General features: G+C 42.2%; 1 protein-coding gene across 3 annotated transcripts in view; it reads left to right on the forward strand.

Moving 5' to 3' along the window:
* The window catches only part of kmt2ba (lysine (K)-specific methyltransferase 2Ba), a 30077-nt gene that overhangs the window by 12374 nt on the left and 4532 nt on the right, over nucleotides 1-13171 (forward strand). The window contains exons 10-30 of one of the 3 annotated variants that reach the window (XM_035680884.1): nucleotides 1739-2596; nucleotides 3725-3838; nucleotides 4064-4210; nucleotides 4706-4798; nucleotides 5017-5134; nucleotides 5329-5442; nucleotides 5664-5854; nucleotides 6044-6145; nucleotides 6252-6362; nucleotides 6556-6632; nucleotides 6862-7043; nucleotides 7320-7405; nucleotides 7904-8038; nucleotides 8173-8331; nucleotides 8491-8608; nucleotides 8743-8821; nucleotides 9115-9275; nucleotides 9525-9686; nucleotides 9875-12155; nucleotides 12669-12794; nucleotides 12952-13070. In XM_035680884.1, the coding sequence (XP_035536777.1) occupies nucleotides 1739-2596; nucleotides 3725-3838; nucleotides 4064-4210; nucleotides 4706-4798; nucleotides 5017-5134; nucleotides 5329-5442; nucleotides 5664-5854; nucleotides 6044-6145; nucleotides 6252-6362; nucleotides 6556-6632; nucleotides 6862-7043; nucleotides 7320-7405; nucleotides 7904-8038; nucleotides 8173-8331; nucleotides 8491-8608; nucleotides 8743-8821; nucleotides 9115-9275; nucleotides 9525-9686; nucleotides 9875-12155; nucleotides 12669-12794; nucleotides 12952-13070 (5533 nt within the window). The remainder of the gene's footprint in view (nucleotides 1-1738; nucleotides 2597-3724; nucleotides 3839-4063; nucleotides 4211-4705; nucleotides 4799-5016; nucleotides 5135-5328; nucleotides 5443-5663; nucleotides 5855-6043; nucleotides 6146-6251; nucleotides 6363-6555; nucleotides 6633-6861; nucleotides 7044-7319; nucleotides 7406-7903; nucleotides 8039-8172; nucleotides 8332-8490; nucleotides 8609-8742; nucleotides 8822-9114; nucleotides 9276-9524; nucleotides 9687-9874; nucleotides 12156-12668; nucleotides 12795-12951; nucleotides 13071-13171) is intronic. The other 2 variants (XM_035680885.1, XM_035680886.1) reach the window with 2 other exon arrangements.

Raw genomic sequence — 13171 nt, forward strand, 5'->3', positions numbered from 1 at the left:
CCACCATCGCTTTCAGACGCCACTAATTTTAGTGTTGAAACGGCTGTCACACTGTTATAACTTGAGCTAAGATTATAGCTTAAATCTTGGCTGTGCTGCCTGTCTTTGCTTCTGCTTATTCTGTTTGGCATGTACATTTGGCTTCTTCAAATCACATGCCAATCTAATCAAGCAAACTTGTGAATTTGGAACAGTTTGCTCTTCCACTGTCAAAGCTCGACCTTGGCTTTTTTTTATTTTTTTATTTACCCTAAAATCTGCATTGCTTGAATCCTCTGCCATTCTTCATTAGAACCCCCCCCCACCCTCATATTTATGTAGACGATGATTCCAAGTGTTGAATTTATCTTCATCTGTGTCTGTTGGTTACAAATTGGTAGTGTTGTTGCTGCTGGTTAAGGGATCTTAAAAGTTGGAAACCTCATGAGGTCTGAGGTCATGTGTGCTGTTCCTCATTGGTTGGTGTCGACACATCCTAGTAACTCCCATCTTCCTCCTCCTTCCAAAACACACCAGCAACAAAGGAAGCCTCTGTATTTTGAAGACAAGAATAAAGGGGAAACAAGCACACAAAATAAACAACATATGCTCTATTTTCATGGAATTGTAAACAAAGTGACATGCAGCATTTCCTGTTTTGGCCAAGTTTGTGGGTGGTTTTCCGTTTTTTGGTTGGTTGTAGATTTGTCCACAGTGCCCACTACAGTGTAGGAGTGCAGTGGTCGTTTTCTTAAGGAGAAGAGCTCAGCAGAATGTAACCACACTTGGTGATGGACAGTTCACTGGTGTGTGCAAAAGGCATGCTTAGACCCTTTTAGAAAGAACACCCTTATTTACAGTTTATTAGTAAAGACCCACAGGATATGCTGGTTTACAATAAAACGTGCATATATCTAGTGGAGTACCTGCATGCATATAATTACGCATGCACCTTTTGAAAATGCATATATAATTATCTGCATTTACACGCTAGGTGCATCTAAACACACTGTATGTGCATGTGTCTGAAATTTTAATTAAAAGTGCTGTGTCGGTGGGTTTATGACATGTCTACTGCTGTCTGGAAGTGTGGGTGTTACATAGAGAGAGATTATAACTAAAACAGGCTGCTTAACACAAACTATAAATTACAGATTACATATTCCATCAACATTGGAGAAATAAATGTATAGTGGTAGCACACTGCATATTGCGCAGACAAAATAGACAAACCCTTCTTCTGAAACTAACAAACACACATCTTGGCATGAACTCTCTTTTTTGTAGGAACAAAATCAGTGCAACATCTGTACACCATACAATCAATCAATCAAATCAAACTAGATGATTTTTCTCATGCTCTCATGCTATCTGCCTTTTCTTCTTTTTACAGCCTACGTATCAGAGATGTCAGTTCTTTTTTTTTATTACACTAAACATGACAAATTGTTAATCTTTATACTGTGTTGACGGTAGTTGTCAACCAGTTTTAGTTTTTGTGTTTATCTAGCTGTCTTTGAACTCGACACATGCATACTTCACTTCTCTGTGTATCTCTACTGCTACTGAATGCGTTTGCTACATTTTCTTTACCTTTTCTCACTTCTTATTCCTGGCTAACACATTATTCTACAAGTCACAGTTCTCCCTTTTCCTGTCACTTTGGCTGCTGCCAGTCGCCGCCTCTGCATGTCACTAGTATCTGTGTATCTTTGGAACCTGTCGTGCTGGTTGGCTTAGGCAGTCCCCTCCTCCACAGGAACAGGAGAGCACGGAGGAGACGGAGCCCAGAGAAACTTTACCAGAAACCAGCCCAGCCAGGAGCCCAATGCCGAAGCTGCAGAAGCAGCTACAAATACACTTACACCGTCTGCCTGATTTTATCCTGCAGTCTGCTCTGTGTTTGCCACAGCAGTTGCCCCAGTGTCTGGATCAGTGTGCTTCACAATCGCATCCAATTTTGTCCCAGCTTGTAACACAGCCTGCTATTTCACATCCATCACATTCCACAACACAGTCTCCTCCTGAATTGTCCCAGCCTGTAACGCATCCCGCTTCTCCACTTTCCCCACACCCCATAACAGACTCTAAAATGAAATCCTTGCTGTTGCGTTTGCATCGTTTGCCCGAGTCTCAGGTGCAGTCAGACTTGCGTTGGCAAAAATGTGTATCATCATCATCTTCCGAGCAACCTCCCCAGTCCACACTGCACTCATCTCTGTCAGAGGTTTCTTCAAAGTTGTGTTTTCAGGAACATCCAGAGTCTGAGGTGCAGCACCCAGACGTTTTGACTGAGACAAACGCAGCTAACAAAGATAAAACTGTGCACAAAAGTTTGCAAGTGCTCCCTCAGACTGTCGATCCGCAAACAGAGTTACAGGAGGGCACGCAAGAGGATCAGGAGGACGAACGAGGGGATCAACCGGAAGAGGAAAAGGAGGACGTTTCTGTGAAAGGGACAGTGCAGCAAAACTGTCCAACAACTGACACACACTATGTCCTTCGTTCCCAGAATCCTGCAGAGTGTGCGCCAGTTAACGCCCTGACGGGGTTAACTAACGGATTTCCCCAAAAGGGCCCGTTGCAGCACAAGTACAAGATCCGTGTGGACTTCAAGGTGAGTTTTTTTTGCAGTATAGCATTTTTAGATTGCCTTTCACTAGGGTGTTGAAATTGACCATATATTGCTTTTCAGCACCAGCGTTGCATTTAAAACTTCACATGACGAGTTGTTTATAGATTTCAGATTTGGCCGCCTTTACTTGAAATGAAAGCACTTGAGACTGTAAGGCACTTAAAGGCATACTGAGTAGAGGTTTATTTGCACCATTCAAAGTTGGCCGCTCCCTGTGTCAACTGAGAGCAGAACAAGCTAGACAATGAATGGGAGTGAGGGAGCGCAGCTACAGAAAACACAGTAGTGAATCAGAGATAAAACTGTATTTTCTGATTGTTTCACAGCGGTTATGTTCTAAAGTACCTCCACACAGTCTTACAGAAGTATGCGCATTGCTGGGTTTTGTGCCGGAGCTGCACCTTCTCCTGTGTGTAGCTCCTCCTGCCCTCAGTCAAATAGACACAGAGCTGCAGGGCTGTTTGATATCGGTGTGTCGGATGGAGTCTGCGCATCAGACCGCTCTGCAGCTTGGTGTTTGACGGCTGTGGCCAGGGTGGAAGCCAGGAGGTGGACGGGAGAGGAGAGGATACACCCGGGCGGGAGGTGGAGAGAGAGAGCGACAGAGGAGGACGACGCTCTCCTCCGCTCGCTATTCTTTGTTATAAACACTGACCCTGCGCACTGCCCAAAGGTTGACATCTAGAAACGTCCCCTATAGAGCAAAATACAGGGCAGATAAAGACTCCGCCACACACACATTTCTAGTGTGTCAGGGTTGATGATTGAGAGGGATTATGATCATATGAATGATACATTGTTTGGGTTTTTTTTTTTTAGGAAAATCCTACTCATTGTGTTTTGCAGGTAAAAGAATAAATACCTCTCAGTAAAGATTGAAAGATAAACGCCTTTGTCTTTTCTCTAGTTTTAAAGTATGAACTACAGAGCTGCTATATAAATTGCCTTCATCCTGGTGTTCATGGACCAGCCTTGCTACTACTGGTTGTTATGGGGCTGTGTTATTAAGCTGCTTTTTTAAATAAATTTAATTCATGTTAAAGAGCTCATGCGTCCTCAGAATATCAATAAAAAAAACTGATCACTTTTCTCTTTCTTTTTGTCTACCAGGAGGACTGTGCTGTACAAAATGTATGGCTAATGGGAGGCCTCAGTGTCCTCACGTCTGTCCCTACCACGCCACAACCTGTCTGTCTGCTTTGTGCCAGTAAAGGGCGACATGAGGTAATTCAGTTAAATTATTTTTCAGAGCCCAAATAGTCTGGTTATAAGGTATGTATGTATGTATGTATGTATGTATGTATGTATGTATGTAAAGATATGAGTAGTGTTACAATAACGGTCATATCTCCAAGCCCGTGTTTGCAGTATTTTGTATTTTGGAGTCAGTGCCAATAATAACATTTTTGGTGGCTAAACTGGTCTCCTTTTGTCTCCCACTTCCCTCAGATGATATTCTGCCAGATCTGCTGTGAGCCTTTCCACAGTTTCTGCCTCTTGCCAGAGGAACGCCCACTAAAAGAGAACAAGGAGAACTGGTGCTGCAGGCGCTGCAAATTCTGTCACGTGTGTGGCCGTCGAAGCAAAAACACGAAGGTATGCAACCCAGAATCACTTAAAAAAAAAACAAAAAAAAACGTAAAAACAAAAAGTCTCGTAAATGTGATTTAAGGAAGGGTTAATTTCTTTTTTTCTTTTAATTGGGTTACATTAATATGAATAACACAAAATAAGTTTATTTAATTCATGATGTATGCACATTGGCAAATCAGTCTTTTGGAGTTAATTTTGTGATATATAATTGTTTTAGGGAAATACACAGATGGAAAGTATCTTTTTGCAGAACATGAAGATTTTCAGTTTGTTATATTACACAAACACGTTAAACTGGGTTTTCACCTTCATATCTATTTCAGATACAATTATTATTAAAAGTTTGAAATTTTACCATGCTACATTTTTCAGACACTAAGTGTCTTAGGAAATTGTACATAAGATATTATGATCACATTCCTTTATTTATTTTTTATTAGTATATTTGCACATTTGAGATGGCCTTTATACCCTAGTGTTTTTTTTTTTCCTGTCTAGCCTGTGTTGCAGTGCAGAAGATGTCAAACATCCTACCACCCTTCCTGCTTGGGACCAACTTACCCTAAACCTATGAACTGCACCATGCCTTGGGTAATTGCTTTATTACCCTTAAAATGTATTGTAATCTTCTTGTTGTGTCTCAGGGATATCAAAAAAAAGTACTAAATTGTCATAAAATGTTAAAATACTGGGGCAGAACTGTGTCAAGAATGCCACGATTTATGTGTTTTGTTTGCAGTTTGAACCCTCCTAGCCCCACATATGCCTCATGTTTTGTGACAATTGTGTGTGTGTGTGTGTGTGTGTAGGTGTGCATGACATGCATTCGATGTAAAAGCTGCGGCGTGACTCCTGGAAAGAGCTGGGACTTGGCCTGGAATCATAAGCAGGACCTCTGTCCTGACTGCAGTCTTCTGCACAACAAAGGTGAGACAGCAGTGTTTTCTGAAGGCGTTGTAGACACATATGTAAAAGCTCAGTAAATACATGGGTCGTAAACAAACACGTCAAATGTTTGTTTGAAGGATAATCTGGACTCTTATGCTTAGTATGTATTTATAGTTCAAATGTGTGGCACTAGAAATGGACGATGTGACTCATGTGATCTTTATTTATATCAGGTAATTTCTGCACTGTCTGCCACAAGTGCTACGATGACAACAAGAAACAAGCACAGATGATTCAGTGTTCAGAGTGCAGCCACTGGATTCATTACACGTGTGAAGGACTTTCAGGTGAGTAACATTTTGTCCTTAAATTAAATTTACAAGTCGTTTTAGACTGTTTTCCATGTTAAGTTACAGTACATTTTACACACAGTACAATTAAAACATGTCAGAATTAATCAAATTCTACACAATGACAAAAAAGGGAAATAATCTCTTAGACACCCAGAGAATTATGATGATGTCAATAAACATTATATCCTCTAAATGTGTTTTGTTTGTCATTATAGATGAGCTGTTTGGGTTGCTGTCAAACCAACCAGAAGAAGTGTTTTTCACCTGTCAACCATGCAGACAGCACCCAACTGAACACAGCCGCTTGAAGGAAAAGCTGCAGAGCAGGCTGATGGCCGGGCTGGAGGAGGTGCTCACTGGCCTCCTCTCCGACTACACCACACAGCACCTCCTTATCTGTAAAATGGTAAGAGCTACCCAAGAGCCCTGTTCTAAAGCAGTATATTTGATTTAACAGTAATAAATAAAAAGTAAACACAGTTTTTGTACTGTTAAACTTAATGTTTCAAGTCTTTTATGTATTATTTTATTATGTTTTTTTTTTTGGTACCAGATAGCTGAATTTCTCCTCTTACTTTAACTGTTTGTGTTTCAGTGTCAGGAAACAGACAACACACACTTTATAAGGGTGCAGGAACCAGTGTGTGATCTACAAGCCATGGAGAAGAAGTTTAATGTGGGCGGATACACCTCAATAGTGAGTAACTGTTCACACCTTCAACTGAGAGAAAAGAAATAAAGTCCTGTATGTCACACAATTATTACTTTCTGTCTTTAAACCTCTCCTCTTGTCGCTCTCTCAGAAAGCTTTCCATGCTGATGTTACCTCTGTGATGAGGAAGCGGCTGAAGGAGGAGGAGCGTCTCCCTGACGATCAGAGACCAACCGCTCAGGCCATGGCACACTATGTCCAAGTAAGCTTCCTTCTCCTCCCAAATCTCAAAAGTTTTAGTTTATTTTTAGAGACCTATGTTTTATTGATTTCCAATGGAATTTGGAGCTCAGTCACTCACTATACAAATACACTATGAAAAGAGTTATAAATGTCCAAAAATACACATTCCTTGGTTTGCCTTTGATCATACTTAAATTGTGTTTTTCCCACAGCTGATTGAGCAGGTTTTCAGTTGGTTTCCTGCACACCATCTGAAAAAGTGGAACTCCTTCTCTGAGGAATTCCCAAGGTAATCTTTTTTTCTTTTTCCACTTACATTTAATTAAACATTTTTCCCTCAATATACACACATTAATTATTCCCTATATATATTTGAGCTTTATGGCATAGTTCAGTCTGGTGAGCTGCAATTTAAATAACCTATAGAGAATGACAGTGTTACTCAGGATGCTGTAGTAGATGGAGAGTTGTCTCATATGTCTTCTCTGGCTCTCCCCCTCTTATCCCTCACTCTGTAGTGGCATGCTCCCTGAGGCGGTCCTCCCACCATCTAAGGAGCACAGCTATGCACAGTGGCTGGAAAGGACATACCAGCCCAAGGAGTGCAGGGGCCCACAGGCAGGCAAAACTGGCTCTCTGCTATCCTCAGTCACTACACAGCAGTCTGGCGTATTGCACAGCCTCCCTCTGTATTCACAGGGTATGTTAACTATTGTAACCTGTTCTGTATCACGTATGCCAAGGAATGTGATCTTAGTAAGAACTTCTGGCAGACAACTGCTGTTGATGAGTCTCTAAACACTGGTGTTATATTACAAAAATAAACTTGTCAGTCTAAAAAAATATCTCTTAATATTATCATTAGCAGTTATTGTATCAATTATTCAATTATTGGTTATTGTCTGCCCTGAAATGCCAGAAATCTTTATTGGTTTAAAAATGTGTATATTCATGTAGTTCTCCTCCTTTCTCACAGGTGTCATGAGGGATGTGGAAACTACAAAGACTGAAGATATGCGACAGTGTGCCATGTGCCAACAATATGGAGACTATGCTCCCTGTGTGAGTTTCTTACTGTGTTATTACTGCAAGGGCTACAACTATTAAATATTTTTTTTAATGATGTTTAATACAACATATTAGAAAGTGGTAAAAACAAAAAGACATATCTGACCAACAGTCCCAAAACCCAATGATACTTAACAGTTTGAATATGTCACATTTGTAAAGCTGCACTCTTTTAAGTGACCTAAATGATGAATCAGTTATCAAAACAGTAGCAGATTAAGCAACCAATTGTTTCAGCTCCACTCGCTTTGCTTCATATAAAAAGTCAAATGGAGTCAGGGATGAACTGATTAGATTTTGGAAAGGTCAAGGTCACTTTGACATCACAAAATTCAAAGTGTTCACTACTTATATTTTATGACTCTGAAAGTGCAGTTCGGTAATTCTAGTTCTAAATGTTCTTGTCTTTCCTTCATGTCAGCTTACAATGTGAAAATGGCTACTCCCTCTACTGCTTATTAAGTAATATGAATCTGTTTGTCTTCCTGACAGGATGCAGGACGGCTGTTGTACTTGGGACAGAATGAATGGGCCCACATTAACTGCTGCCTCTGGTCTGCAGAGGTGTATGAGGAGAATAGTGCTCTTTTGCAAGTGCACAGTGCTGTCTCAAGAGGGCGCCACCTGGTAAGACATAATCAAGAAATAAATGAATAATTTCTAGTAGCTAGATGTTTATCACACTAGCTCTGAGCGTTGAAGGATTGCAGTCTGCACAAGTTGATTAATTAACATGATTGTTTTTGTCCTCCATTCTCCAGCGCTGTGATCGTTGTGGGCAGTCAGGAGCCACTGTGGGCTGCTGTCTTGCCACCTGCCAGAGTAATTTCCACTTCATGTGTGCTCGTGCCCAGAATTGTGTGTTCCAGCAGGACAGGAAGATGTACTGTTACAAACACAGGGATCTTGTCAGTGTGAAGGTATGAACACAATTTTCCTCCTAGCTGCTCTTTTATTTTTAGTTTTATTATAGTTATAAATTAACAGGGAAAAGCGTTACACTCTCAGCTTACCCACACATACCTCACGCCTGCTCATTTTATATAAATTGTATTGATTTATTTCCCGTACCCTTCCAGATGGTCTCTGGGAAAGGGTTTGAAGTCCAGCGGCGAGTATACGTGGACTTTGAGGGGATCAATCTCAGAAGAAAGTTCCTCACAGGCTTAGAGCCAGAATCCATAAACATGACCATAGGTAAGAATATATGGGTGTTGTCTGTTCTTGGTTTGAACCACATGACTCCTGTACAGGGATTAAATATTACTGCTATATATCACACTGCCTTTAATGTGCTAAAACTTATTATCTTTCCTTTCTCACTTTTCCAGGCTCTCTGCAGATTCAGAAACTTGGTGTGCTGTCAGAGCTGTCATCAAATGGAAGGATGCTGTATCCTGTCGGCTATCAGTAAGTGACCACTGACATTGTACAATTGGTGCCTTTTAATGAGGTGATCTGACTGGTTTAACACACATTTGGAGTGTAGTTTTGATAAAACATGCCAAAAGGAATTGCCAATCTTTTATGTTTATTAAAAGTCTCATCAATACGTTTGTGACTAAAAACCTAAATACAGTGTAGGACTTCATCCATCATTTTTTTTAGAAAAACGTTTGTGCTTACTGTAGCGCAATTACTTTGTCCTTTGTTTTTTGTTTTATTTATTAATGTGACGCATTCTGCTTGCCTTGCTTTTCCAGATGTTCTCGGTTGTACTGGAGCACCGTGGACCCACGTAAACGCTGCAAATACACCTGTAAGGTGACAGAAGTGAGCACACCTCTCCCTGGTGAGGAACAAGATCCGCGATGGGACCAAGAAGAGAATCACACCATAGTCCACAGTCCCAGCCACAATAGAGGTCAGCAGGAACTTTATTTTGTGTTTAATGCCCAGCTCACTTGTTGTTCACTTTAGCAAGCACTCATAGAAATGTTTTTGCTGAAAATATAGGGCTGACATTAACCCTTAAAAAGGTATCAAGTTCACATAATGATCAGTGTAAATTAATTAAATTAAACTAATGCAGTTGTTCTTTCAGTTTCCCTGAAAAGCTTCTTTTTGCAACTTGCAATTGGACCCTTTTTTTACAATATTTTTTCTTTGGCAGATATGGAGTCCCCAGATTGTTTAAGCTCTTCCTCCAGCCCAATAAAGTCCACTACCCCATCACCCAACTCTAAACAGCACAACACCCCTGGATCCAAAAGTCCTGGTTACACACAAACCAGGAGACCAGCAGGAGGTTCATCTCGACCTCTTCCATCGCCAGGTAAATGGTTTAAGATTAAATGTTGATTTTTTTTGTTTGTTTTAAATGTAATTGTATATTTCTACTTGTTTAACTTTTTGAAAAGCATTTTTTGAGTGTTAAATGTGTCACATCTTACTTAATTGTCAAACTAGACCCCATAAATTAGCATTGTTGCATCTTCTTCATGCTTTATTTGATGCTTTCAGGGACCGCTCCTCCCAAATCTCATCATATCCTGACATTGAGGGACCTGGAGGACACCCGTCGGCCTCGCAGGCTCTCATCCAGAAGCCGCTGCAGCTCCTCGCCAACAGATAGCGACCCATCTGCACCGATGACCCTCCGCTCCGGTGGCACCGTCCAATCCAGATGTGCCCTGTTCAGCTCCCCTCCAAGATCGTCAAACTTGGGGTCTGCCGCTCCTCTGTCACGACAGAACTCAACATCACCTGTCTGGAGCTCCCCACCTAGATCCAACTCCAGCATTTCTGCAGGGCTTTCACCACGGCAAGGAGCCATCACTCATTCCCCCAAAGGGAGGCAAAACTTTAGAATCACCACTCCAGTTTCTGCAGAGGTTCCCCAAGACTTCTTGGCATCTTCTGAGGCAGAAGATGCAGCAGTGGCCACAACCAATGGGATCTCGTTAGCCCCCGATAACCTGGAAGAGGAAGTAGCCCACCTGATGGCCCAGGAGCTACCTTACACGGTGTTTGACACTGACACAGAGGTCGCAGTGGCCTCAATGCTTAATGCGAAGCTTGAGTTTGACGAGGCACTGCTCACTGAGAACGTGGCAGGTGTAGTGCAAGATGTGGAAATGCAGGAAGATAATCGGGAGAATGACTCTGAAGATGAAAAGTCAAGCCATTACTTTAAATTTTCACGCACAGTGGTTTGTGAGGCAACTAGCAGCTCAGACGCCTCAGGTCAGCTCCCTTCAGCACAGTCAATCTCACAGTTGGATGGAGCGGACGGTGGGTCAGAGAGTGATGAAAGCGGGGCAGTCGATGATGAAGCTCAGGGCACAGAAGAAGAACAGGGAGAGATTAAGATTCACACTAACCATAATACACCTACCAAACAGCTGACAGTTGCATTAAAGAGGCTGGAGTCGATCTACACTGTGTCAAAGACAACAGTCGAACAAGGAACAGATGAGCCAGACTTTCAGGAAAATTCACTACCGTCTGATGTTCTTGAATCAGGTTATGTGCACGATGACTTGTCAGTTCAGGGTGAAGAGGTCCTGATGAGCTCTGAAACACCAACATCTCCAAATGAGCTGTTTTTGGATTCATCAACAGGCCATTTTGTTTCTGCTGAAGATGGTGCTCCAGTGTACCCAAATAAAAATGAAATTGACAATAAAGACGAAAGTAGCTCATCAACTGACTCAGTTGGAGAATTTAAAGATGATTTGAATGACCCTGACTACTCCCCAGAGCATGAAACCAAAAAATCTCCCATAGCGCCAATGAAAACCATCATTGTAAAGACAAAACGTCAAGTATCAAACTTCAAGCGCATGCCGACTCTTCCACAACCGAATAAACTCAAATTGCTGTTACCGTCTCGACCTACACCGAGTGTAAATAACGCGTCAGTCTCCCCTACAGCTGCTGCCTCTTTTTCTACCGTTCCACGGACAGTTACCTCCCCCATTGTGATCAATGGTTTGAACGCTCTACCTATTCAGCCTGGCGCCACACGGGGCAGAACCGTCGCCATCCGCTTGGACAACTCAAAGCCAGCGAGTCAGCAGCAACTTGTGATTCAGAATCAAGGTGCAGCCACTGGCTCAACCCCGCCCCCCGCTCGTCAAGTCCTGCTGGTCAACCGCCAAGGTCAGATCCTGATTAAAGACCAGAGAACAAACACTTATCAGTCACTCAGTACAAATTCTCCTGCCTACAATAAAATAAGCCAGATTGCCAAGATTCTCCATGGCGGAAACACCTTTCAGAGCTCAGGCCCTCGTGTCATAATAAAGCCTCGTTCCAGCACCTCTGCCACAAATGTCCCTCCTGCCGGTAACCACACAACAACAACCGAGAGAAAAATCATTGTCAGAATGCTTCCTGTGAAAAGCAGTGGGACTCCCACTCCCACAGCTCCCGTCAGTGTGCAGAGCGCTCCTGAACCAGCGTTCTCTAACATTGAAGAAAGCACAGCCCAGGCCATTATTGACAGAGCCATGGCTACCCACCGCGACGCGCCAAAGACAGAACCCATCATCCTCCGTAACACCCGAAGGCCAAAGGCTAGACATCGAAGGCCGTCCAATGTTCAGGACGCAGAGGACTCAGATCAGTCACCAGCTGCACGTTCAGAGTCCCCAAACATGCAACCAACACCTGCTTCACTGCACCATCAAGTGAAGGTCAAGAGAGTGTCACCAGTGTCTGAAAGGCCCTCCAGGAAGAAATCCAAGATGGACTTTTTGAGGGATCCCTCAAGTGATCTGGATGAAGTTAATGAAGCCAGGTATTCAGATGTTATTCTTCTCTTGTGTATGTCCAAGTGTCCTTGGGCTCACGATGCTTTGAGTGAGTGAATGGGATTAGTTTGTTTCTGATGAGCATTTGGCACCTTTCATGGCCTCTGCAAACCTCTGCCACACTAGTGTGTGAATGGGTGAATGTGACATGTAGTTAGACTGCATTTATATAGCACTTATATTTATTATTTAGTGCACAGTACAAGAGAGTAGAAGAAAAATGACCAAACTCCAGGTTCAACCCTAACTTTGTGCCACCATGGATGTTTAGTTTACTGCCTAGAATAAACTGTTAGTAGGACTGTAGCGAGTGGTTATGTTCATAATTTGTTTGGTGGAGAAATGTTAAAGTTGATATACTTGTGATAATTTGAATTTGCTGCATGATATTTGTGCTCTTTTGTATAACTTTAAACCATAAGAAAATATGAAAAACCATTGCTGCTGCTCAGAATCTGTGTATTAAGTCACCAAAATGTAACTATCTTGTTTTTTTCCAGCAGACCGAGTGGTGTGAGAGTGAAAGCTCCTACAATGAAGGATGTTCTTGATATGGACCAGGAGAATATACCGGATGAGCCTGAGCAGTTGAGGATTACTGCTCCACCACTTCCTACATCCTCCAGGTTAATATAATATCATCCTCATTTAGAGCCTTAATACAATGCTATAGCAGAACACATTTGACTCTGTTAATATAAAGTGGTATTGATAGTAGCTTTTAGTCTTGTTGCTGAAAAAGTGCAGAAAAATTGTATTTACTTGTTCGTCCTTCCTGCTCAGGCATCTTCGGGCTGAGAGTCCACCTACACACACACAAACCAACAGTCACGATATGGGTCACACACACATGTGGGTCAGCGCTCGCCATGGAGACCTCTCTGAATGGGGCCCTTATTCAGGTTTGTAACTAAACATTACATGTTATTTGATTATTTATTTGGAGCTTCCGTCACGGCCAGTGGCTACGGAAACCGTTCGTGGCAGCGCATTAGTTTGAAGT

Source organism: Morone saxatilis, unplaced genomic scaffold (assembly GCF_004916995.1).
Source record: "Morone saxatilis isolate NCDOM2014 unplaced genomic scaffold, NCSU_SB_2.0 Contig9, whole genome shotgun sequence".
Taxonomy (NCBI): Eukaryota; Metazoa; Chordata; class Actinopteri; family Moronidae; genus Morone; species Morone saxatilis.